Source organism: Pipra filicauda, unplaced genomic scaffold (genome assembly GCF_003945595.2).
Source record: "Pipra filicauda isolate LSUMZ 115617 unplaced genomic scaffold, ASM394559v2 scaffold872_size75937_pilon, whole genome shotgun sequence".
Classification (NCBI taxonomy): domain Eukaryota; kingdom Metazoa; phylum Chordata; class Aves; order Passeriformes; family Pipridae; genus Pipra; species Pipra filicauda.
In genome coordinates this window covers 36,010-62,563 of record NW_024105056.1, presented here as the reverse complement: position 1 = coordinate 62,563, position 26,554 = coordinate 36,010, and the positions used below count along the sequence as shown (strand labels likewise).

Sequence of the window (26,554 nt, the reverse complement as noted above, 5' to 3'; positions counted from 1 at the left end):
GTGTTACTGGGAGCACTGGGAGGGTCACTGGTGTCACTGGGGGGGTGTCACCGGTGCCCCTCCCCCCCCAGGTTCGAGCAGGAGGTTTTGGGGGCTCCACGCCCCGCCCCTGGGTACCTGCTGGCCCCGCCCCCCATCCTGCGGCCAATCATTGCCACCAACACCTACCAGCAGGTGACCTTTGACCCCCTGAAAATGACCCCTGACCCCCCAATGTCCCCCCAATGTCCCCAATGTCCCCCCAATGTCCCCCCAATGTCCCCCCAATGTCTCCCCAATGTCCCCCAATGTCCCCCAATGTCCCCCACAAATGTCCCCCCATTGTCCCCAAGTACCCCCAGTGTCCCCCAATGTCCCCCCAGTGTCCCCCAATGGCCCCAATGTCCCCCACTGTCCCCCCCCAATGTCCCCCCAATGTCCCCAATGTCCCCAATGTCCCCCAATGTCCCCCCAATGTCCCCAATGTCCCCCCAATGTCCCCCCAATATCCCCCAATACACCCAATGTCCCCCAATGTCCCCCAGTGTCCCCCCAATGTCCCCAATGTCCCCAATGTCCCCCAATGTCCCCAATGTCCCCCCAATGTCCCCCCAATGTCCCCAATGTCCCCAATGTCCCCCCAATGTCCCCCCAATGTCCCCCCAATGTCCCCTCAATATCCCCCCAATGTCCCCCCAATGTCCCCAATGTCCCCCCAATGTCCCCCCAATGTCCCCAATGTCCCCAGTGTCCCCCAATGTCCCCCCAGTTGGAAATGTTTGCCATCATCCAAACACAGGTACAACTCACAGCTGTCCCTCCTCACGTCCCTCGCAGGTCAGCAGCGACAGCCTTGGAGGAGCCTCAGGATTGCTCCCTGCAGTGATCCCTGCTCCAGCCTTGGAATACAGAGCAAAAACCCAGGGAATGCTCCGTGCCTGCAGCTCTCCCGCTCTGGGCTGTGCCACCTCCACACAGCTTCTCCTGGGAAGTTCTCTGCAGCCCAGCACAGGAGGATCCAGCTCTGCTCGCGGCCCTCTGCTCCTGGAGTCGTCGAGGAGCAGCTGCAACAATTCCCCGAGTCCCATTCCCGCCTTTCGGGACGTTTCCTTGGAGCTCCCTTTGTTCTGTGACATGTTCCAAACCTCCTCAGATCCCCCCGAAAACTCCCCCAGGACCCCCCAAACCCTCCTGTGACCCCCCAAAATCCAGCAGAGACCCCCAACCCCCCCCAAATCCCTCATACCCCCCCCAACTTCCCCCCAAATCCCTCATGTTCCCCCAAATCCCCCCAAATCCCTCATGTTCCCCCAAATCCCCCCAAATCCCTCATGTCCCCCCAAATCCCACTCCCACCTTGCTGGCGAACCACAGGGAATTGATGGATTCCCCAAAATTCTCCTCCAGGGAGAAAATGGTTACTAACATGTCTCCAATTTCCCCTCTCCCCCTGGGGAGGGGAAATTTGGGATTCAGGGAGGAATTTGGGGATTCAGGGGAGAATTTTTGGATTCAGGGAGGATTTTGAGGGAAATTTGGGGGTTTAGGGCTGTCTCATCATCGGACATCCTTGGATACCGGTATCGCTTTGTTCGGGTCTTTTCCATCTGGTGTCTGGTCTCCTGTAAAACACAACTTAGGGCACAGAATTAGTTTTTCCCCAGGGCTGGGTTTCCTTGAGGGACACATTGGATCTCTCCATCCTTCCTCATAACCCACCAGGTATTTCTGGGCCCTTGAGCAAAACCAATCCCACGACTGGGTTTGTCTTGGCCTGAGGGAGGAGTGATCCAAAGGGCCTTACCTAACATACCTTTGAGATGGATGGCTGGAACTTTGTCTCCATCTCCAGTGTGGAGGGATTCTGCTTGGACAGGACCAGCTCGGTTGACAGAGCCTCTAGTGTTGACGAGCCAGGTGGCCTTGGCTAAGTTCTTATCCCAATTTTTGTAAGTTCCCTCACCTAGTGCCTTTAGGGTTGTCTTCAACAGTCCATTACACCTTTCTACTTTTCCTGCAGCAGGTGCCAGATATGGAATGTGATAGACCCATTCAATCCCATGCTCCTGTGCCCAAGTGGCTGTTCTTGAAATGAGTCCCGTTGTCTGACTCAATCCGGCGCTCACTGAGCTCCCTCTGGAGCTGCTCCCGGGACTCCTTGAGCTCCCTCTGGAGCTGCTCCCGGGACTCCTTGAGCTCCCACTGGAGCTGCTCCCGGGACTCCTTGAGCTCCCTCTGGAGCTGCTCCCGGGACTCCTTGAGCTCCCTCTGGAGCTGCTCCCGGGACTCCTGGAGCAAAACTCCAGAACTAACAGCAAAGAACAGGGATGGTTTGGTTTAGTGCTGAATGCCATGGGTGTACACGGCAGGTCTGAGATGAAGAAGTTTTTTTCCAGTTTAGCCGGGTTGGACGGGGTTGGAGCCAGCTGGTGTGGTGGAAGGTGTCCCTGCCCAGGTGTTCTGATCCCATTAGGAAGAGATGCCTCAGCCCGAATTAAGGTGTAAATGGGACCCTTTGCTGACAACAGGCGGAGCAAAATGGCGGCCGCCGCGCCGCCGCACGGGCGCAGCCAATCAGCAAGCGGGATTCTCCTTAAGGGGGAACAAAGCGCGGCCATTTTGGGCAAGACACGTGACAGCGGCAGCCAATCAGCGCTGAGCACACGCAAATCTTTATTAATTCTTTTGTTTTTAAAAACAAGATAAGAGCGGAGCGAAGGGTGGAGCGAAGGGTGGGGCTTGATCTCAATTCCGGTTGGGCTTGGGGGTGCCGATCACGCGGTCTTTCACCTGGGGGGGGATGGGGGCGGGTGAGACCCCCAAAACCAGCCTCAAGACCCCCCAAATCCCCCGTGACCACCCAAAACCCCTCCAGTGACCCCCAATCCCCCTCAAATGCTCCCGTGACCCCCAAAATTCCCTCTGCGACCTCCCCAAACCCCCCTGAATCCCACCCAAAACTCCCCCCGGACCTCCCCAAGCCCCTCTGTGACCTCCTCAAACCTCTCCCCAGACCCCCCAAGCCCCCTCTGTCACCCCCCAAATTCCCTCTGGGACCCCCCAAACCCCTTCAAATGCCCCCGAGGATCCCCCAAAACTCCCCCAGTGACCCCCAAACCCCCTCAAATCCCCCCCAACCGCCCCCCGGACCCTCCAAACCCCCCCCAACTCCAACTTAAAATCTGTCCCAAATCCCCCCAAAACTCCCCCAAACCCCTTCAAATGTTTTTGCAGGGGGAAAAGGGGATTTTTGAGGGGAAAACCCAACATTTTTGAGGGAGAAAAAACAAAATTTTTAGGGGAAAAAGGGCCATTTTTGAGAGGGGATAAAAGGGATTTTTGAGGGAAAAAATTATATTTTTGAAGGCAAAAAAGAGATTTTTGAGGGGAAAAAGGGCATTTTTGGGTGCAGCCCTTCTCACCTCGTCGGGCTGGGTGACAATGAGTGTTGTGGAGTTCTGCGGGGAGAAGTGCAGGTGCTGCAGCCCCCGCTGCCGCTCCGACTCCTCCGGCAGCACGGGCCTCACGCGGCAGAACACGGGGATGTTGTCCTGGAAAATGGGGAAAAATACAGGATTTAGGGATTTTGGGCAAGTTTAGAGGGGGGTTCCCCTCATAAAATGCCCCCCTCTGCCCCGGACCCACTTTGGGCTCCTGGGTGTCATTGTGGAGTCGGCATCGCTCCATCTCCAGCTGGTGGATCTGTTCATCCTGCTGATCCAGGAGGGATTTTTGCCATCTTTGCACCTCCTGGAGAGCAACCATCCGGTCCTTCTGCAGGCAGAGATGGTCCTCGACCTGCCTCCGGTGAGCCTGGGGAGGAACAGGGGGGGAAATGGCACTAAAAGGGAGCTCCCACTGGAGCTGCTCCTGGGACTCCTTGAGCTGCCTCTGGAGCTGCTCCCGGGACTCCTTGAGCTCCCTCTGGAGCTGCTCCCGGGACTCCTTGAGCTCCCAATTCTCACACTCCAGGCCCCGTTTCTCTGTTTGCACCTTCCGGAGCCACTCCCAGGCTTGGACCAGCTTGTCCCGGAGCTCCTGCGACTGCACCCACAGGTCCCAGGACGAGCGTTTGGGGGGGCACAGGGGGCTCCTGGGGGGACACCTGGGGTTTGGGACATCAGGAACGGGGTTTGGGGACAGTGAGGAGGGGTTTGGGGACATCAGGGAGGAACTGGCTCCGGATTATCCCAATTTTTTTTTCTCCCCTCCCCGTAAGCTTTTGGGAATTCCAGGCCCCCCACAAACCTCTGCGTTTTCCAGGTTTTCCAACAGCGCTTGCTCCTGAGCTCTGGTCTCATCCTGTTCCCGGCACCACTCCTCCTCCTGCAGGCACCGCTCCAGCTCCGACTCCAGGGAGCTGCGGGAAAGTCCCAGAATTGAGTAATTGAGTCCATTTCTGGAATTCCCTTTTCTTCCAGTTACAAGGCCGCGGGTAGTTGTTCTTTGGTATGTTACTCTCCCATTCTGATGTCTCTTCTTCACCCAACGTCACTGTTTCCACCGTTGGTTTGGGTGCCCAGATAGATATTCGGTATTTTATCTTTATCTCCTCCAGCTGATATCCACAGCTTCTCATATATCTGCGTGATGTTTTCCTCCAGCAAAACCGCCCTTAAGGTGTCATCAGAACATTGTGCCAGCCTATGCAACCTTCTGGCTTGTACACTCGGGATCAAGGCTTGTAATTTCGTAATTCCTAACCCACCATCCTTTGTGCTGGAATATAGAATGGCATCGCAAGTGCTGGCTGGTAGATGTAACCATTTCTTAACCGTCGCCCTAATCTTTAAATCTAGTACTTTCAAAAATCCAGCTTTTATCTCTGTATGATCTACTAAGTATATTATTCGAGGGATCACATATGTTCTCAACATATCCACTTTTTGTAATGGTTTGAGTGGTGCTTCACTAATGCGGCATAACCATGTTTCTATTTTTGATGACAAATCTGGTTTAGCTATTTGTACCCAAGGATCGATTTGAATGCCAAGATATTTCTCAGAGCTACCCGGATTGACCATATTGAGGGGTGTACCACCTATAGTCCACGGAGGACAATCATTAATTGTATATGCCTCTCTAGCAGGCTTTATGAGAAAACCATGACATTTTTCCCCTTGCGTCTTGAGACCGGTTAAATCGCAAAATGTCTCAAGAATCTCGATGTTCTTTTTCATGCCTTCCCAGGATCCACTAAGTAAGACCAAATCATCAGCAAAAGCCATTGCAGTAATCGATTTATTTCTGAATTGGAACCCTTCTCCATACTGTTCTAATTCACACAATAAAGGATCCATAGCCAGATTAAATAGCAATGGAGACATAGGGTCCCCTTGTTTAACACCCACTTTAATTTGAATTGGATCTGATTGTTTATTATTAATGCCAATTCGGGTGTAGATATTTTCATACATGTTTGCAATCAAATTAATTATATGGACATCTACCCCTTTTTGCTTTAGGCCTGTGATAATGTGTTGGTGACTTATTGTATCGAAAGCTTTCGCGATATCAACAAATACCACTCCCAGTTCATTGTGTTCTCTTTTTGCATTCTTCATAAGAAGTTGTAATAATTTTAAATCTTCAGAGCATCCCGGCGATTTTATGAAACCCCTTTGTCTAGGGTTTATGGGGCATGCCTTTGTTAGCCTAGCCGTCAGTATCCTTGACAATAACCTTAAGATTACAGACCCGATCGTAATGGGTCTCCCATTATTGATGTCATTGAGACGGTCTGGCTTAGTTGACTCCGGCAATAATACAGTTTGGCATTCCCTTATCATGTCTGGTATTCTTCCAGATGTTAACCATAAATTAAAAATTTCTGTTATTTGTGTATATTTGGGATCCATTTTAGTTAATTCTCTTATTGTGGTCCCATCCGGCCCAGGAGCTGTATTTTTATTTATCTCATTAGTGTTCTTAATAATTTCTTTTTCAGTAATCATGGCTTTAAAAGCAGTGTTATCAACCATACCTATAGATCGATAGTTTCCAAGATTTTTAACCCCCCCAGTTGTTTCCCATCTGGTTTTAAACACTGGTCCCCTCATAAAATGCCCCCCTCTGCCCTGGGCCCACTTTGGGCTCCTGGATGTCATTGTGGAGGCGGCGTCGCTCCGTCAACAGTTGGTTAATGGGTTTGTCCTGCTGATCCAGGAGGGACTTTTGCCATCTTTGCACCTCCTGGAGCACAGCCACTTGGTTCCGCTGCACGTGGAGCTGCTCCTCGACCCGCCTCCGGTGAGCCTCTGTGTTCTCGGAGATGTTTGAGAGCTCTTCCTCACGAGCTCTGGTCTCATTCTGTCGCTGCTCCTCCTCCCGCAGGCGCTGCTCCAGCTCCGACTCCAGGGAGCTGCGGGAAAGTCCCAGAATTTCTCCCTGAATCCCCCCCAAATTCCCATCAAACCTCTTCCCAAAGCCCCCCCCAAAAGTCCCGAGCCCCCCGGAATTCCCAGCTCCCCCTTAGACTTCCAAAATTCTTCCCAAATCCTCCCTCTGATCCCCCAAATGCCCTGAATTTTCCTGAATTTCCCCCTGAATTTTCCTGAATTTCCCCCTGAATCCCCACCAAATCCCTCCCAAACCCCCCTCAGAATTCCCAAATCCTCCCTCTGACCCCCAAATGCCTGGAATTTCCCCCAAATCCCCCCAGATTCCATTTCCCCCCAAATTCCCTGGGTGTCTCTGAATTTCCACCCAAATGCCCCCAAATCCCCTGAATTTCCCCCCAAATTTCCCCCTGAATCCCCCAAATTCCCAAATTGGAATTCCCAAACCTCGAGGGGCTTTGGGGATTTGAAGGCAATTTGGAGGGAATTGATGTGATTTTGGAGGGGGCTTTGTGGGGAATTGGGGAATTTGTCTAAGGGTTTTGGGGAATTTCTGTGGGGATCCTTGAGAGAATCTCAGGAAATTCCCATGTTGAGGGATTTTGAGGAAATCTCTGGAATTTGGGGCGATTTGGGGAAATTGTGGAGAAGTTGGAGGGAATTGGGGAATTTTTGGAAGGCTTTTGGGGGAAATTCTGTGGGATCTTGAGGGGTTTGGGGTTGACTTGCGTGGACTTGAGGTCAATTTTTGTGGATTTTCAGAAGATTTGAGGGATTCTTGATGGAATTTGCGGGGGTTTGGGTGGATTTCAGGGGAATTTTGGTGGTTCCCTCACCGCACTCGGAGGCAGCTTTCCCACAGCTCCGGCTGGAGGGGGATTTTCAGTGGACCTTTGACAGATTTGGAGTGGATTTGGAAGGATTTTTGCTCCATTTCAATGGATTTCAGCTCAGTTCTTGATATGGTTTGAAGCTGGCTCCCTGCCAAGTCTCCAAACCTTACCACCAGAAGTCCCCCCCCAAACCTCAGGGAGAAGAGGGAGGAAAAAACTAAGAAAACCCGAAACGAGAGAGAAACAACCAAAGTGAGACATATAAATATATTTACACTTATATACAATTAAAATATTCAATTTCACAAGGGAAAAGGGAAGGGCGAAGGGAAAGGGAACAAAACTAAAATAAAATATATATATATCCCAATTAGTGACCCAATATCTAACAACTAAAAGTTAGCAAAGAAAATAGCTCACTACTCTCCTGGGACAACCGAGAGTCGCTCCGGAACGATCGCCGGCAACCTCCGTCTCCCAAGGTCAGCAAGGCCCAACCAGGCCTCGCTCCCCAACACGGCAGATCAACAGCAGGGAACCTGCACCTCCAAAGCCACCAGAAGGAAAGAGAGCGAAGGCCTCTCCTCGTAGGGAATACTGGGTAAATCTGGACCCTTCCTTGGTTACAAACTGGTCACCAAGGAAGGCCTAGCCCAAACCACCACATTCTCCACCCCTTATTCCATACTATTTTTACATAACACCTATGTATCACGTTTGCCTATATCCCGCGCATATATATACATATATACATATATATATATAGTTCTTGTTGGTCTCTCGGCGCAGTTGTCTCGTCGTTGGAAAATCAATACCGATGTCAGTTCAGTTCAGTCCAGATCTTTGGTCTCCTCAGTCACAATTACAGTTCTGATTTATGGCTTTTTCATCACTGGACTGTCTCATCATCGGACATCCTTGGATACCGGTATCACCTTGTTCGGGTCTCTTTCTCCATCTGGTGTCTGGTCTCCTGTAAAACACAACTTAGGGCACAGAATTAGTTTTTCCCCAGGGCTGGGTTTCCTTGAGGGACACATTGGATCTCTCCATCCTTCCTCATAACCCACCAGGTATTTCTGGGCCCTTGAGCAAAACAATCCCACGACTGGGTTTGTCTTGGCCTGAGGGAGGAGTGATCCAAAGGGCCTTACCTAACATACCTTTGAGATGGATGGCTGGAACTTTGTCTCCATCTCCAGTGTGGAGGGATTCTGCTTGGGCAGGACCAGCTCGGTTGACAGAGCCTCTAGTGTTGACGAGCCAGGTGGCCTTGGCTAAGTTCTTATCCCAATTTTTGTAAGTTCCCTCACCTAGTGCCTTTAGGGTTGTCTTCAACAGTCCATTACACCTTTCTACTTTTCCTGCAGCAGGTGCCTGATATGGAATGTGATAGACCCATTCAATCCCATGCTCCTGTGCCCAAGTGGTTACTTCTTTCTTGAAATGAGTCCCGTTGTCTGACTCAATCCTCTCTGGAGTGCCCTGTCTCCACAGGACCTGCTTCTCCAGACCTAGAATGGTGTTTGGGCTGTTGCATGCGGTACCGAATATGTTTCCAACCATCCTGTGGTTGCTTCCACCATGGGAAGCACACAGCGTTTACCTTGGCGGGTCTGTGGCAACATGATATAGTCAATCTGTCAGGCCTCCCCATATTTATACTTCTCCCAGCGTCCACCATACCACAGGGGCTTCAACCTTTTTGCCTGCTTAATAGCCGCACAGGTTTCACAGTCACGGATAACTTGAGAGATGATATCCATGGCTAAATCCACCCCTCGGTCTCGTGCCCATCTAGGAGTGGCATCTCGGCCCTGATGACCTGAAGCATCATGGGCCCATCGAGCTAGGAACAATTCTCCCTTCTGCTGCCAGTCTAGGTCTGCTTGTGATACCTTGACCTGTGCAGCTCGGTCTGCCTGTCTGTTATTAGCATGTTCCTCATTAGCTCATTTCTTGGGCACGTGGGCATCTACATGGTGGACTCTCACGTTCAGTTTCTTCACTCTGGCAGCGATGTCTTGCCACAGATCAGCAGCCCAGATGGGTTTTCCTCTATGCTTCCAATTCTCCTCTTTCCACCAGTCTAGCCACCCCCATAGGGCATTGGCTCTCATCCACGAATCGGTGTACAGGTAGAGCCTTGGCCATCCTTCTCTCTCTGCGATATCCAGGGCCAATTGGACTGCTTTGAGTTCCACAAACTGACTCGATTCGCCTTTACCTTCAGTGGCTTCTGCCACTCGTCGGGTGGGACTCCAAACGGCTGCTTTCCACTTCCAGCTCCTCCCTACAATACGGCAAGAACCATCAGTGAAAAGGGCATAGCGTGTCTCTTTGTCTGGCAGCTGATCAAATGGCAGAGCTTCTTCAGCTCGGCTTACTGGTTCTCCTTCTTCTTCTGCCAGACTGAAGTTCCCACCTTCAGGCCAGTTGGTTGTGATTTCCAAGACGCCAGGGCGATTCGAGTTCCCGATTCGGACACGTTGCGTAATCAAAGCGATCCACTTGCTCCACGTGGCATCGGTGACATGATGCGTAGGGGGCACCTTCCCTTTGAACATCCAGCTCCAGACTGGTAATCGGGGTGCCAGGAAGAGCTGTGCTTCGGTACCAATTACCTCTGAAGCTGCTCGTATGCCTTCATACGCAGCTAAGATTTCCTTCTCCACAGGGGTGGAATTGGCCTCAGAACCTCTGTATCTTCAGCTCCAGAAACCCAGTGGTCGCCCTCGCGTCTCACCAGGCACCTTTGGCCAGAGGCTCCAGGAGGGACCTTTATCTCCAGCTGCAGTGTAGAGCACATTCTTTACATCTGGTCCCGTCCTGACTGGTCCAAGAGCAATTTCTTGCTTGATCTGCCTGAAAGCTTGTTGTTGCTCAGGACCCCACTGGAAATTGTTCTTTTTACGGGTCACAAAGTAAAGAGGGCTCACAATCTGACTGTACTCTGGGATGTGCATCCTCCAGAAGCCTGTGGCTCCCAGAAAAGCTTGGGTCTCTTTCTTGTTTGTGGGTGGAGCCATGGCTACAATCTTGTTGATGACGTCTGTTGGTATCTGGCGTCGTCCATTTGCCATTTCACCCCTAGGAATTGGATCTCTTGGGCAGGTCCCTTGACTTTGCTCTTCTTGATGGCAAAACCGGCCTCGAGGAGAATCTGGATGATCTTCTGTCCTTTCTTGAAAACTTCTTCAGCTGTGTCCCCCCCTCCAATGATGCCATCGATGTACTGGATGTGTTCGGGAGCCTCACCCTTCTCTAGTGTGGCCTGGATCAGTCCATGACAGACGGTTGGACTGTGTTTCCACCCCTGGGGCAGTCGATTCCAGGTGTATTGAACGCCCCTCCAGGTGAAAGCAAACTGTGGCCTGCACTCTGCCGCTAAAGGAATGGAGAAAAACGCGTTGGCTATGTCGATGGTGGCGTACCACTTTGCTGTCTTGGACTCCAACTCATATTGGAGCTCCAACATATCTGGCACGGCAGCACTCAATGGTGGCGTAACTTCATTTAAGCCACGATAGTCCACAGTCAGTCTCCACTCTCCATCGGATTTACGCACAGGCCAGATGGGGCTGTTGAAGGGTGAATGGGTTCTGCTGACCACCCCTTGGCTCTCCAACTTTCGGATCATGTTGTGGATAGGGATCACAGCATCTCGGTTTGTCCGATACTGTCGTCTGTGTACAGTTGTTGTGGCTATTGGCACTTCTTGATCTTTAACTCGCAGTAATCCTACAATGGAAGGGTCTTCTGAGAGGCCAGGAAGGGTAGACAATTGCTTGGACTCCTCTTCAATCACCGAGGCTATACCAAAAGCCCACCGGTACCCTTTCGGGTCCTTGAAGTATCCTCTTCTTAGGTAGTCCATACCAAGGATGCAAGGGGCTTCTGGCCCCGTCACAATGGGGGGGCCTACAATAGAGTAGCCTAACACAGGTGTAAAGATGGCTAGAATTATAAGACAAATTAATGAAATAGCCATTGTTTTTGTTATTATTTCTTCTTGATCCCAAAACAAACCTTAGTTTATATAAACAAAGTTTCCTTGGCTGCTTTCCCAGACTCTGGCAGTGTTCCCAGACCTGTTCCCAAAACAATAGATTGGCTTGCAAAACAACACCGAGCTTGGCTGTCTTCCCGGAAAATGTTTATCAAAACAAGCCAAACTTAACCAAAATATCCCACTCCTGACACCAAAAATGTTGTGCAAGTTTCGAGCTGGCTTCCCGCCAAGTCCCCCGAAACTCGACAACGAGGACCCGCCTCCCAGAGAGGGAAAAGAGGAAAAAGAAAAAAAACCCAAGCAACCAAAGCTATAGCAAATATATATATATGTATATTTTACATATGAGACAGATACACAAAAGGAGAATACCACACACCGGGGGGGAAGGGAAGGGAGAAGGACAAAAAGGGGCAAGGACCGCACAAGTCAAACAGCCAGCCAAAGGCAAACCAGCAAAAATCTCACCACTTCCCTTTGAACAGGCAGGATGGCTGGACACGGCCCTTGGCTCTCCCCTCACGGGTGGCAGATAACAGCAGTCACTGTAGGCCTCAGCTCCAGATAAGCCCGACCGAGACAGGGACCCACCGTTCTCGAACCTCGCTGGAAAGGAAAAGAACGAACTATCTTATCAATGCCTTATTTATACCCTAGGTTACGTAAAGGAATAGCATGGAATACTTCCTTGGTCACCTTCCTAGTTCCTTCCTGGTTACAAGCTGGTTTCCAGGAAGGCCTAGACAGAAACCATCACAAATAAAGCCTCTTTGATTACACCACCACGAGGAGTTGACTCATTCCTTGTTATACAAGGGCCTCGCTGCTACAGTCTTGGTCAGTGCAGGACGTCCAGTCTTTCTCCTCCCCAGCCAGGGCCCCCTCATGGGTCTCTTGCCCTGCCAGGACTGACCCCCTCTCTGCCTCCTCCTGCTGCTCACTGAGGGCCTGGGCTTCCAGGCTGTGAGCAGAGGGGCTGGGGCGCTGCAGGGGCTGTGCGGGGCAGGGACCGGGCTCTCTGTCCTTTCTGCTGTCATTGTTGTTATCAATTCTGTAGCCGTGCTTTGTTCTGGGACCCTCTGTTCCTCTGGTCAGTGTGGGAAATACGGCCTAGAAAAAACCCGTACCTTTGCAGAGAACAGAGCAGCTCATTACAGGGGTGAGCTGCAACTCCTAAACCTGCCATTTCAACTCCTGTTTCAACTGCCGTGACAGCTAACAGCCAATCAGATGCTGCAGTCACAACTTTTACCTTATAAGGTATGATTGTCTGCTGGTGTTGGGTTATAAAAGGAGGGCTGTGACTCCAATAAATTGTCTAAGCTTCACCCCCCTCAGTCCGTGCCTCAATACACCACAAAAAACTATTTTTTTTATCCCAAACAAACTAAGCTTTTAGTCTGTTTGCAACAGAAAACAACTTTTAATGTGATAGTCTGTTGTACCTGGGGTTCAAAAGGCACAAGAAATAAATAATAAGTAAAATATGGCTAAATAACCTTGGGAAAGGGGAATGGCTTTCATGGGCACTTCATTGCACTCTGTTTCTGCCACTGCTCAGGGCCAAGAGTCCTTTCCCTGCTCCAGCGTGGGCTTCCTCCTGTGGCAGACAGTTCCCCGGGAACTTCTGCTGCAGGAGTCCTTCCACAGGATCACCCTAAGGAATCGCTCCAGTGTGGGTCCCTTGCATGGGCTCAATCCTTCAGGAACGGGCGGCTCCAGCAGGGGATGGGCGAGGGGAAGCCCTCCTGTGTCGGCCCAGGCTGCTGCAGGCAGGCAGTGCTGGGGAGGAACACACTGCAGCCTGGCCCCAGGTAATGACCTCTGGGAGATGAGACTTTTGGGGAGAAATTGTTCCCTGGGAGGGAGGTGAGGCCCTGGGCCAGGTTGCCCAGAGAAGCTGTGGCTGCCCCACCGTGGGAAGTGTCCAAGGCCGGGTTGGACGGGGTTGGAGCCAGCTGGTGTGGTGGAAGGTGTCCCTGCCCAGGTGTTCTGATCCCATTAGGGAGAGATGCCTCAGCCCGAATTAAGGTGTAAATGGGACCATTTGCTGACAACAGGTGGATTTTATTTAGTACAGATTTTATTTAACAACAACAAATCTTTCTAATCTTCTGTCTTCTATTCTGTAATTCTTATCATCTAACTATGTATATAAGTCTAACGAACGTCTGTGCCCTGTAAATATGGTAATTATTATAATATTTAAATTTAGTATTACCTATCCTATGTAAGTCTATATTCACAGTAAATATATCTAAATATTAAAAAGGCATATTATAGTAGTTATAATTAAATTACTTTTCTGTGTAACTATCAAAATTAATTAAATTAGTTAACTGACTTAAGCCATCTTTGGTTTGTTTGGCAATAATCGAGTGTGTTGTCCTCCTGCAGGGAGTTCCTGGGAGCAAGAGGTCCTGTCTTTGCTCATTCCCTGCAGGAGCAGTCAGGCATTGGAATCAGTGTCTCAGGTGGGTGGTGGTGTCAGTGTCTGTGTTGGAAGCACTGCAGAGGTGTCCGGGCCCGCCTGGCGCTGGAGCGGGGCCTAATCCTGGGGCTGTCCCGCCGTGCAGGAGCGGAACAGCCTGCGCAGAGCCCCGAGCGCCCGCCTGAAGCGGGAGAGACGTTTGGTGGGGACAGGCAGCTGCCTGCTGAGGGCCTGGGCCTCCAGCTGGGGAGGCGAGGGGATGAAACAGGAGCCCGGCCTAGAAGAGTTAACTGAGATATCTTGGCCTGCTAAGAAACCCAATACCTGTTTTGCTGGAAGAACATTTTCGGAGCACTGGTTAATCTCATGTTCTGTTCTGGTCACTGGACCAAAGGGCTTATTCTAGAAAGAATAGGAGTAGTACACACACAGTAATAAATTAGGTAACCCAGATGTTTGAATAAGATCTAGAAGGCCCAGAGCCAGGATTTTGCAAGCTTGAAGAATTCAGGTCACCTGATTGAAGAGGTCAAATTGAGGAAGAAGTCCATGGCGACCACCAGAGGGATGAAGGCTTGAGGAGAAGCCCCCCACAGTAGAAGACTGGGCATGTCTGGAAAGACTCTGCCCAGAGACCAGCCTACTTATTAATATGTATAATAAATGATGTAACCCTGTATCTAAAGCGTATAAAATGGCTTAGTTTTGCACTTTCAAGTTGAGCAACATTGTCCAGTGCGAGCTGGCTTGCTCCCAACGTTGAATAAACAAATACCTTGCTACTTAAAGATAAAAGAATGTCTCTAAGCAGTGTTTCGGGCCAATTTTTCGGATTCACTGGTCACGTGCAAACAGGTGAGTGGTCAGTGCCCATCCCTGGCCATGCCCAGCAAGGGATCCCCACAGTCTGTCCCGTTTGCTTCATCCCTCCATTGCCAAGAACTTTTTAGGACAAGGGAACTCTGTGCTCTGGGTTTGGAGGGAGGTCCAAGTGCCACTTTCTGGAGTGGGAAGCACAAATGATGGGGTCTTGTGTTCTCTGGGGGGCCAGACTCTGGTGAGACTGGTGCGTGTGCACATGAGACTGGTGTGGGTGTGGGTGGGTGTAACCACCAGTGACATCAAACTGGAGCACCCACTGCCTAGATGAGACGTGGGAACCATCTCCTGGAGGGATCCACCTGGGCTGGGTGTCCCTGTAGCTCTACATCTCCCCCTGAGGTGGCAGAACACACAAACTGCCCATCCCTGTGTCCCTTTCTCCACTGGCTGTGCTTTGGTTTGGCCCAGAAACCTGCCGAGGTCCCTTCCAGGATGAGTCCCAGTGCACTGCCCTGCACCGTGGGCCTTCCCCTCCTGGTCCAGCATCTGTGGGGCAGCAGAGCTGGGTCAGTGCAGGGACAGGGCTGGCTCTGACAGGGGCCATGAAGCCACTGCCAGGAGGTGACAGCAAGGACAGTTTGCAAAGAACAAATTTAGATAGGGTGCCTTTGCTGGAATCAAGGGGGCCATTGTGACCCCAGAGAAAGTCAGGGAATCAAGGAGCTGTTGTGACACTTCAGGGTCTCCTGGAACCAAAGGAACCCTGGGACAGTTTGGAACCTCATGGACTCAAGGGCCTATTGAGACCCTGCGAAGCTCATGGAAGCAGAGGAATTCTGGGAGAGTGTGGAACTTCCTGGAATCAAAGGGCCATTGTGACACTGGAGGGCCTCATGGATCTGAAGGAAAGCTGGGAGACTGCAGAATCTCCTGGAATCAAGTGGCCAGTGTGACACGGGGGACCTCATGGCAGCAAAGAAACCCTGGGACATTTTGGAACCTCATGGAATCAATGGGCCATTGGGACACTGGGGAACCTGATGGAATTGTGTGACCATTGTGCCATTGCAGGGCCTCCTGGAATAAAATGAAACCTGGGACACTGGGAAACCACATGGGATCAAGGGGTGCCTGTGACCCTGCAGGACCTGATGGAACCAAGGGAAGCCTGGGACCTTGAGGAAACTCGTGGAACCAAGTGGCCTTTGTGACCCTGCAGAATTGCACGGAATCAACAACCCATTGTGTCACTGCAGGGCTTCATGAACCAAAGGAATCCTTGGACACTGTGGAACCTCATAGAAACAAAGGGGCATTGTGCCACTGAAGAACTTCATGGGGCCAAAGGGACTCTGGGCTGCTGTAGAACCTCACGGAGGTGGGAAGTTGCTGTGTGGGGCCCCCCCGACGAGTGGCTGAGGCTGCTGCAGGAGAAGGCGAGTGAAGCCAATTTGCAGAAGTGGAAGCCGTGGGCAACGGCACTGAGCCCCCTTGCCAGGGTCAGTTACCATGGCAACCATCGTACGCTCCCATCGTGTGCTGGGTTAAAAGTAACCGGAGGGAGAAATGAACCCACGCGAGGGATTACAAATCAGACTTACAATTTCCTAAGAAGATGACAAGAAATACAATGACACAGAGAAAACTGGTTCTAACCCACAAAAATAGCTGTATAAGCCAGCAGCCTGGGACAAGAAGAGAACAGTGCTGAGCACCACGTGGGCCCCCAGGGTGCAAAGGAAAAGGAAAGGAAAAGCTGTTGGTGCAGATGATGGTGGCAGTTGTGTTGAGGTACTGATGGCAGTCCTGTGGAGAGTTCCAATCCCAGTCCTGTTGGAGTTCTGCTCCTCCTCTCGATGCCACGAGTGGTAGCAGAAGTGCCCAAAGCCCAAGAGTAAATGTGCTCAGGTTCAGGTGGGGATGTGCAGCACCTCCCCCAGGGCAGGGAGTTTCCCAGTGGGTGATTTAACTCTGTGAGTCACGGGGTATTTTTGGAGTGTGTGATGGTCTGGGTGTTGCAGCTGCCTGTTCTGCCAGTCCAAGGCGGCCCATTGGCAGAGATGACCCCTCAGGCTGGGGGTGAAGGCGCTAATGCCTCCCCAGAGGGGAGTTCTGACAGCAGAGTCCTGGGTGTGAAGGCAAAGGAACACTCCTTGCACAGTTCTTTCATGGCCAGCTTGTAGGCTGAGGTGTCAGGTGGGCCCTGGGCAGCTGCTGCAAAGGATCCATTCTTAAGAGTCCCTCAGAAATGCCCCAGAGGGTGTAAAATACACAGTTTTGGTTGTCCCCCCCAGTGATAAACTGGTCCCGGCCCCTGCAACTAGGAGAGATTGCTCAGGTTGGTTACCATGGCAACCATCATACACTCCCATTGCTATGGTCAGTTACCATGGCAACCATCCTACATTCCCATTGCTCCAGTCATTTCTAGATCCCTTTCCCCACCCACAACGTGGGGGAGCCCAGTTCCAGTTCCATCTCCATCTGAAGAACCATTCTTGAGGGATGGGGAAAGGGAACTCCAGGGGTTTCTTCAGGGGTTTCTCAGGCCCCGAGCCTGGAAGGGAGAGGTGCCCTCCCCTCCCCCCAGCACCCCCATGGTCCCATGGCTGGTACAGAGACAGCACACCGGCGTGGAGAGGAGGCAAGAGAGAGTTTATTGTTGGGGGTTGTTACATTTATAGGGTTAGGGAGAATCCCAGGTTAACCAATTAGAAGTCTCAAGGGGCTTACAGGAACACCCAGTCACAGGAAGGGGTGAACAAGGTCCAATGGGAAACACCTCAGGACACCTTCCCAGGACATTCCTGCATGGGAGATAACAGTTGTCGTGGGGGGTGTTGGGAAGAAGAAACACGTGTTTGCAAAGAGACCACAAAGAGCCAGTTTAAGACATGTTTAAACAACAGTTTTCCCATATAATGCACATATAGTGCCATGTCAGTAACCATGGCAACCATACTTCCCACTGCTATGGTCAGTTACCATGGCAACCATCACACATTCTCACTGCTACCTTTGGTTACCATGGTAACTATGATACTTCCCACTGCTACAGTCTGCTACCATGGCAACTATCATACACTCCCATTTCTACGGTCGGTTACCATGTCAACCATCAGACATCCCAGTGGTACAGTCAGTTACCACGGCAACCAGCATACATTCCTATTGCTATAATCGGTTACCATGGCAACCATCTTACATCCCACTGCTACAGTCAGTTACCATGGCAACCATCATCCATTCCCATTGCTATGGGCACTTACCATGGCAACCATCATACAGTCACGTTGCTACGGTCACATTCCATGACAACCAGCATCCATTCCCGTTTCTACAGTCAGTTACCATGGGAACCCTCACACATTCCCATTGTCATGGTCGGTTATCGTGGCAACCATCACACATTCCCATCGCTATGGTCGGTTACCATGGCAACCACCATACAGTCCCATTTGTTATGGCCAGTTTCCATGGCAACCATCATACCTCCCACTGCTACGGTCAATTACCATGGCAACCATTATATATCCCATTGCTACAGTTACCAGGGCAACAATCACACATTCCCGTTGCTACACTCAGTCACCATGGCAACCATCACACATTTCCATTGCTACAGTCAGTTACCATGGCAACCATACTACAGTCGCGTTGCTACAGTCAGTTACCATGGCAACTATCATACATTCCCATTGTTACGTTCAGTTACCATGGCAACCATCATACGTCCCACTGCTACAGTCAGATACCATGGCAACCATCATACACTTGTGTTGCTACGGTCGGTTACCACGGCAAACAGCAAACATTCTGGTTGCTAGGGTCAGTTACCATGGCAACCAGCAGACATTCGCATTGCCCATGTCAGTTCCCATGGCAACCATCAGACATTCTCTTATAGGTCAGGAATTTAAGAGAGTTTGTCTTTCCCCTGCCCCCCCCAGTGCAGGAGAGACGGAGTTGGAGTGGAAAAGGGGGGGATGGGCTCAAAGGCTTTCCTGAAGTCAGAAGAGACACATCCCCAGCCTTTCCCTCAGCTACTGAGGGGCTCATTGTGTCAGAGGAGGAGACCAGGTTGGTCAGGCAGGACCTGCCTTTCCCAACCCCACACTGGCTGGGCCTGATCCTCCTGCCCCAGGGGTGGAAACACAGTCCAACCGTCTGTCATGGACTGATCCAGGCCACACTAGAGAAGGGTGAGGCTCCCGAACACATCCAGTACATCGATGGCATCATTGGAGGGGGGGACACAGCTGAAGAAGTTTTCAAGAAAGGACAGAAGATCATCCAGATTCTCCTCGAGGCCGGTTTTGCCATCAAGAAGAGCAAAGTCAAGGGACCTGCCCAAGAGATCCAGTTCCAAGGGGTGAAATGGCAAGATGGACAACGCCAGATACCAACAGACGTCATCAACAAGATTGTAGCCATGGCTCCACCCACAAACAAGAAAGAGACCTATAGAGGATTGGTTAGAAATACGAGGACATGTGCTATGTGCTGGTGTGGGTCGGTGTTATAAGTAAACCTAGGAAATTTGCTGTTCAAAAGGGTTAATAATGTTGTTATATTCTACTAACCACATTGTTAAGAGTCATGAGTGAACTAATTGTGAAATCCCTAACCACGAGTTTGTTAACACAACGCAGAATGATTTGGTGTTTTAAAGATGTTTGTTATAAGCATATTAATAGGAACCAATATGGAGGGCAAGCCACGAGGAGTCCTATGATTAGATGACATCCCCTGATGGAAAATTCCAGGACCACGGCCACACAGAGACTATAGACTTTGACATCATTGGTGGGAGCCCCTCAGCAACGGCAAAGGCCCGCGAACGGAGGAGCCAACCCCAGATTAGCCCGCGAAAGAGGAACCAGACAGAGGATAGCCCGCGAAAGTCTCACCAATGGACTATGGACATGACTTAGGGGGGTGGGGCCAACGAGGGTTATAATTGCTGCTGTTTCGGTTCCCCATTTTGCGGACTGTGGTGGAGCAAGGGTTTCCCCCGGTCGCCCGGCTAGCCGCTTTTGCTTGTTAGCATTAATAAACCTGTTTTTATCTTGCAACCTAAATTCTAGCCTCTTATATCCATCACAATTTGGTGCCGTGACTCGGATGGAGACCCCTGAGTGATAGAAACACTCTTTGGGGAAGGGCGCCCCCGTCCTTTTTTTGGACGGCCCCGGGAGATTCTTTTATTCAGCCTCTCCATACCGACCTGTTTATTAAGGCGAACAAGCAAAAGGAAAAGGTGTTCTGCAGATCCTCATAATCTCTGCATGCGGGTCCAGACAACGTCTAGCTCAAGGGTAGCTAGGTGAGCTCTGTTTGAGGGCAGTAGCCGATCAAAGGCGAGGCGGCTGCGTTGTGGGTTGTCTGGTCGGGGAAGGTCCGCTCCAGTGCTCTGAGAAGCACTGCCGGAAAGAGCGAAGACTCGCCCACGGAGAGGTGAGTATAGCGTACCCCTTGGCAGTTGGGAGGGGGTCCTGGGGTGTGCCTGTCTGAGACGTTCCCTGAGAGGAACGAAGCGATTGTGGACCTCCCCTGTCTCCCGCGAGGGACCAGGCCACGACCGGAGGGAAGCGTTTGTGATTTGAGTGAGTGTGTGTACGAGAGAAGGCACCCCAGAAGATGGGCTCGGGGAAGAACAAGGTTTCCCCACCCATGGGTGGCTGTGCGGTAGATCAGCCAAGTAGGTCCTCTGATGAGGGACAGCTCCTGAGGTCTGGAGGTTCCCTGAAAGGAAAAGGACTAGGGAGTAAAATTTATTTGGCAAAGAAGTGCTCCCGAGAGAAACGACAGTCTGTGTTAGGCAGCTGTGGTTCTCAGAGTGGGAAGAGTTGTGTTAGAGATTCATCTACCGAAAAGGGAAGTGGTGTAGTGAGTACGGCGAAATTAGATTCTCTGGGAGAAAGAGGATGTGAAAGTGGCGACTTTGAGGCTAGGTCGCAGGGCATTCCAGCAAACAGCCCGTTAGGAATCTTGTTAAAGCGTTGGAATAGTAACCCGTATACTCTCGGGAAATCAAGAGAGACAATGATTTATTATTGCATTGAAGTGTGGGGAGGTAGACCGATAGGGAGTGGTATCTGTTGGCCGATTTACGGCACGTTTGAGAACTGGATCTGTGAGATGTTGAATTTTCATGTTAATGATAAAAGACCCTATTGTCCGGAGGAAGGTAAATATGCTGTTATCTGGTTGGGGTCAAGTACACCTACCCGGCTGTTCCCGCTGAAAGAAAAGGGAAAGCAAATAGATCGTAATAAAGATTTTGAACTCCGGAGTTCACCTCCCCCTTATATTCCTCCATACAGTGGAGATAGTGAAGTGACACCCAGTGCTCCAACGGTGTCGGAGCCCGCCAGTTTACATGAGCAGGGGCGGGAATCCACCATTTCATCCGTGCAAAGGCGGGAATCCACCATTTCATCCGTGCAAAGGCGGGAATCCACCATTTTAAGTCCAGCAGAGCGAGAATCCGCCAGTTTACTGGCACAAGGGCGGGAATCCGCCATCTTGTCCTCACAAGGGCGGGAATCCGCCATCTTGTCCACACAAGGGCGGGAATCCGCCATCTTATCCACGCAAGGGCGGGAATCCTCCATTTTGTCTACACAAGGGCGGGAATCCGCCATTTTATCATCCACTTATGCACCTTCGCCAGCTGATAGGGCTAGTGAGTCTTTCTTACTTAATGATATGACAAAGACTCACAGAATGACTGAACACCCCCCTCAGAAATCTCAGTTATATCCTCTCCGTGAAACAGCCTTGCCAGGGAGACAAGGAGATATAGGATTTGTATTGGTACCCCTTAGTTCGGGAGATATAAGGGCTTTTAAAAAGGAAATGGGGAATTTACTAGAAGATCCTATAGGGGTTTCTGAAAGGTTTGATCAATTCTTAGGACCTAACACCTATACGTGGGATGAGATGCAGGCTATATTAGGCATCTTGTTTACGGTAGAGGAAAGGGGAATGATTAGAGCAGCTGGCATGAGAAATTGGGACAGAAGGCATCAACAGGGTCCTGCTGCTGAAACTAAGTGGCCTATTGAAAAACCCAATTGGAATAACCAAAGGCCTGAAGATAGAGCCCTAATGGATGATTTAAGAAGTATAATAGTTCAGGGAATACGAGAGTCTGTCCCTAGGGGACAGAATATAGATAGAGCGTTCAAAGAATATCAGAGAAAAGAGGAGTCACCTACAGATTGGTTAGAAAGACTAAGAAAAAGTTTCCAACTGTATTCAGGGATGGGTCCCGAAGATGATGCTATGGGACAGGCAGTACTTAAGCTTAGGTTGTCCAGGGGTCATGGGAAGACATTAGAAAGAAATTGGAAAAGAACAGAGACTGGCAAACAAAAGGATTAGATTTACTGCTGAGAGAGGCTCAGGAGGTGTATGTTAGAAGAGATGAAGTAAGAGAAGAAGAGAAACAGAAGAGAAAAGAGGACATGCAAAGGAAGCAAACCAGGGTTTTAGTAGCGGCCATTAAGGGAGAACAAAATAGTGTTAAGGAGCTAGAGAAGAAGGAATCTTTTAATCACAATGATCGGTCACAGCGGGGAAGGAATAAAAGGATAAATTTCAGAGAACTTGAATGTTACTATTGTGGCCAGAAGGGACATATTCAGAGGAATTGTAAGAAGAAGCAGAGAGATGAGCAAGTCTTTTTAGAAGACTGAAGGGGTCAGGGGCTCTATCTGCTGGGGACCCCAAAGAATACTGAGCCCTTGATAAAATTAAAAGTGGGTCCTCAGCAACAAGTTCTTGAGTTTCTTGTAGACTCAGGAGCTGAAAGATCAACTGTGCAACAACTACCTCCAGGCTGCGTAATATCATCTGACAAAGTTCAAGTAATTGGAGCGAAAGGGGAGCCTTTTAGAGTACCAATAATAAAGGATGTTGAAATAGAGACTTCCAATAAATTTGCATTAGGAACATTTTTGTTTGTTCCGGAGGCGGAGTATAATTTATTAGGGAGAGATTTAATGGTTGAACTAGGAATTCATTTAGAAGTTTCGGAACAACAACTGAAAGTAAAGATTTATGCCCTTACAACAGAAGATGAAGTTCAAATCAATCCAGAAGTGTGGTATACTTCTGATACCATAGGAAAATTGAATATTGAACCATTTGAGATTTCTATAAAAGATCCAAATAGACCCATTAGAATAAGGCAATACCCAATCCCTAATGAAGGGAAAGTAGGCTTAAAGCGTACCATAGAAAGGTTGTTGGCAAAAGGGTTACTAGAACCCTGTATGTCCCCTCACAATACTCCCATTTTACCAGTCAAAAAACCAGATGGAACTTATCGATTAGTACAAGATCTAAGAGAATAAATAAGCGGACAGTGACAAGATTCCCTGTTGTTGCTAACCCATACACTTTATTGAGCCAAGTGTCTCCAGAACATCAGTGGTATAGTGTGATAGATTTAAAAGATGCCTTTTGGACTTGTCCTCTTAAAGAGGAGAGTAGGAATTATTTTGCTTTCGAATGGGAGGACCCCGACACTCATAGGAAGCAGCAATTAAGATGGACAGTTCTACCTCAAGGGTTTACAGAATCACCAAATCTGTTTGGGCAGGCTTTGGAACAATTGCTGGAGTCCTTCAAACCAAGTGAAGGAGTGGTGTTAGTTCAATACGTTGATGACCTGTTGATTGCTGGGAAGGATGCTGAGTCTGTGAGGAAGGAAAGTATTAAGCTTTTGAATTTCTTGGGTAGTAAGGGCCTAAAAGTGTCTAAATCTAAGCTGCAGTTTACAGAAGAAAAGGTAAAATATTTAGGACATTGGCTAAGTAAAGGATGTAAGAGATTGGATCCTGAAAGAGTGAAGGGAATATTGTCAATGCCAGTACCTAAGAGCAAGAGGCAAATTCGACAAATACTGGGACTTTTAGGGTATTGCCGACAATGGATTGAAAATTACAGTAATAAGGTAAAGTTTCTATATGATAAATTAACTAAAGACAAACTAGTAAAGTGGACGGATGAGGATGAGAATAGATTAGAAGCCCTAAAGGAAGACTTAATAAACTCTCCAGTACTTAGCCTTCCGGATGTAAAGAAACCTTTTATTTATTTGTAAACGTAGAAGACGGGACAGCTTATGGAGTATTAACCCAAAAGTGGGCGGAACATAAGAAACCTGTGGGATATTATTCAAAAATCCTAGACCCGGTTAGTAGGGGTTGGCCCACCTGTTTACAGGCTATAGTAGCTACGGCACTTTTGGTGGAGGAAGCTGTGAAAGTCACTTTTGGTGGAGATCTAAAGGTATATACTCCCCATGACATTAGAGGAGTATTGAAACAGAGAGCAGAAAAATGGCTGACTGATAGCAGATTATTGAAGTATGAAAGTGTTTTATTGAATACATCTAAATTGGAATTGGAAGAAACTCATTTACAGAATCCAGCTCAGTTTTTGTATGGCGAACCTCAGGGGAATATAGTTCATGATTGTATACAAGTAATAAATCTTCAAACAAAAATTAGAGAAGATTTAGATCAAGAATAGGATGTAGACGAAAAACTTTATATTGATGGTTCATCTAGGGTAATAGATGGACGGAGAAGATCAGGTTATGCTATAGTAGATGGGGTTACCTTCCAAGTCAGAGAATCCGGATCTTTATGTAGCACTTGGTCAGCTCAAGTATGTGAACTCTATGCCTTGTTGAGATCTCTTCGGTTGCTAGAAGGGAAAATAGGAACTGTATTTACAGATTCAAAGTATGCTTTTGGAGTAGTACATACCTTTGGAAAAATATGGGAAGAGAGGGGGTTAATCAATGCAAAAGGAAAAGGGTTAATGCATGAGAGTTTGATCCGAGAAGTGTTGAGAGCTCTGAGAGGTCCGAAAGAGATTGCAGTAGTATATGTAAAAGGCCATCAGAAGGGATTGAAGGTGACAGCTAGAGGAAACAATCTAGCAGATGCTGAGGCAAAGAGAGCTGCCTTGTTGGTAATCAATGAGCAGGAATCAGGAAGTGAACAAGTGCCTAAGTCTTTTAGTACTCAAGAGAAAGAAAAGTTGTTACAAGTTGGTGCAAGAGAAGAGCAGGGAAAGTGGCTACTTCCAGATGGGAGAGAGGTGATTCCTAAGGGCTTAGCCCATAAGATTATGAGGAGACTCCATGAACAGACACATTGGAGTACCCAAGCTTTGATAGATCATTTTGGAAATAGATATGTACATGTAGGAGTGTATGATATAGCCAAAAAGACTCTGGAGGGATGTCTGACTTGTCAAAAGTTGAACAGAGGATATTTAAGAAAGAAAATTAAAGGAGGAAGAGAATTAGCCAAGAGACCATTTGAAAGAATTCAAGTTGATTTTACAGAGCTGCCAAAGGTGGGAAGATATCGGTACCTATTAGTGCTGGTAGATCATTTAACGCACTTTGTGGAAGCTTTTCCCACTGCTCGGTGTACAGCTAAAGCAGTATCTAAAATTCTATTGGAAGAAATTGTACCAAGGTATGGAATAATGACCTCAATAGACTCAGATAAAGGGACTCACTTCACGGGTAATTAAAGAGGTAATAGAGTTATTAGGAACTAAATGGGAATATCATACCACTTGGCACCCTCAAAGTTCAGGAAAAGTAGAAAGAATGAATGGAGAAATTAAGAAACATCTAACTAAGTTAATGATAGAAACAAAAATGAATTGGATAAAATGTCTCCCATTGGCGCTGTTGTATGTCAGAACTCAACCTCGGACAGATACTGGTATTTCACCCTTTGAAATGTTGTATGGAATGCCCTATGAGTTTGGAACCCCGGTAGATCATCCAACAGTTGAGAATGTCCATTTAAGAGAGTATATTATTGAGTTAATGAAAAGGAGACAAGAGCTAAGGAGAAAAGGACTTGTAACCCAGAGTCCCCCTTTGGACTTAGCTATACATAAATTACAACCAGGAGATCAGGTATTAATTAAAACTTGGAAGGAAACATCACTAACTCCACAGTGGCAGGGGCCCTTTGTTGTTCTCCTTACTACAGATACTGCCATAAGAACAGCCGAACGAGGGTGGACCCATGCGTCACGAGTGAAGGGACCAGTAACCGGACCAGAGTGGAGAGTGACCTCAAACCCGGGAGACTTGCGGATAAGATTTGAGAAAGTAAAAGCCCACAAATGAATTTCGGTGAAGAAGCAGTAAGGCCTAGCTTATATACTTTTTTCCAGATACCTCAAGGACAGACTCTGAGGAAATCATATTTTGTATCCTGGAACCTGGAAGGAATCCCTGAACAGACTGGAGGTTCGGGACTATATAGAATAGTGGGAACACAAACTGTTTTACCCTTTTGTTGCGAAATAGAGACTGATATACCAGAGGGACAAAACCCACACGGAATACCTTGCATAAAACACCCGGGATCCACACATTATAGCTGGATATTATGTAAGTGTAAGAAATGTGATAAGAAGTGGTGCTGTGTGTCTATAAAGGGACAACCCTATTGTATGAGGTGCAGGACCAATTCAACTGAATCTATAAGAGAACAGTTAGCACAAACTGAAATAATAAAGGCTTTTTGTGGTTGGGAGTGGCTAGTCCCAGAGACCTGGGAAGTCTATGAAACCAATTGGGATAACGCATTAATAGAACTTTGCCGAGCCAGATTCTCATGGAAATCAGAAAAGCCTAATCGAAGAAGATACATTGATTTGTTGGGACTAATTAATAGAGTCCAAAATTTGGAAGTAGATGAGTCTCAATCTGAAAAATCAGTGAACTAAGCTGTCCCTTGAAGAATATCTTTGCTGCCGAGAAGATCTTGAAACCCCGTTGTTCCCTGCACAGGAATAGACGGAGGAAGGCAGAGAGATACACGTGTAGGGAATTAAGAATAAAAATCACTGAGAATGGTAGAAAGAGACTCAAACAAAATGGGGCGAAATTGGTTACTGATTGTTGAATTATTAGTTCTAATGAGTTCTCTGGGATGTGCCCACCAACCGTTTGAATGGACCTTAATCAGGTCAAAGGATTCTAAAATTGTAAGAAAAACAATAACCGCAATATCTCCTAGATTTAATGTAACAGTGTGTGACTTATTGATGGCTACTATTCCCCAGCAGTGTGGAAAAGGTG

The 26,554-nt window shown here is 48.8% G+C and overlaps 1 protein-coding gene and 2 long non-coding RNA genes across 3 annotated transcripts; 2 read left to right on the top strand and 1 right to left on the bottom strand.

Annotated features, from left to right (window-relative positions):
* The first annotated feature begins 115 nt into the window (after positions 1-115).
* LOC120325178 lies at positions 116-1,077 on the top strand. The gene is made up of 2 exons (XR_005567065.1): positions 116-174; positions 817-1,077. It is a non-coding gene; the product is annotated as an uncharacterized LOC120325178 (long non-coding RNA).
* A 1,481-nt stretch (positions 1,078-2,558) lies between these two features.
* LOC120325175 (kinesin-like protein KIFC1) lies at positions 2,559-4,280 on the bottom strand. The gene is made up of 5 exons (XM_039390803.1): positions 4,228-4,280; positions 3,973-4,072; positions 3,625-3,792; positions 3,402-3,530; positions 2,559-2,769 (listed from the first exon to the last, which is right to left on the bottom strand). The coding sequence occupies exons 1-5, from the start codon at positions 4,278-4,280 to the stop codon at positions 2,725-2,727; spliced, it is 495 nt and encodes a 164-aa protein (XP_039246737.1). The 3' UTR covers positions 2,559-2,724.
* A 1-nt stretch (position 4,281) lies between these two features.
* On the top strand, positions 4,282-5,823 carry LOC120325177. The gene is made up of 2 exons (XR_005567064.1): positions 4,282-4,428; positions 4,538-5,823. It is a non-coding gene; the product is annotated as an uncharacterized LOC120325177 (long non-coding RNA).
* The last annotated feature ends 20,731 nt before the right edge of the window (positions 5,824-26,554 follow it).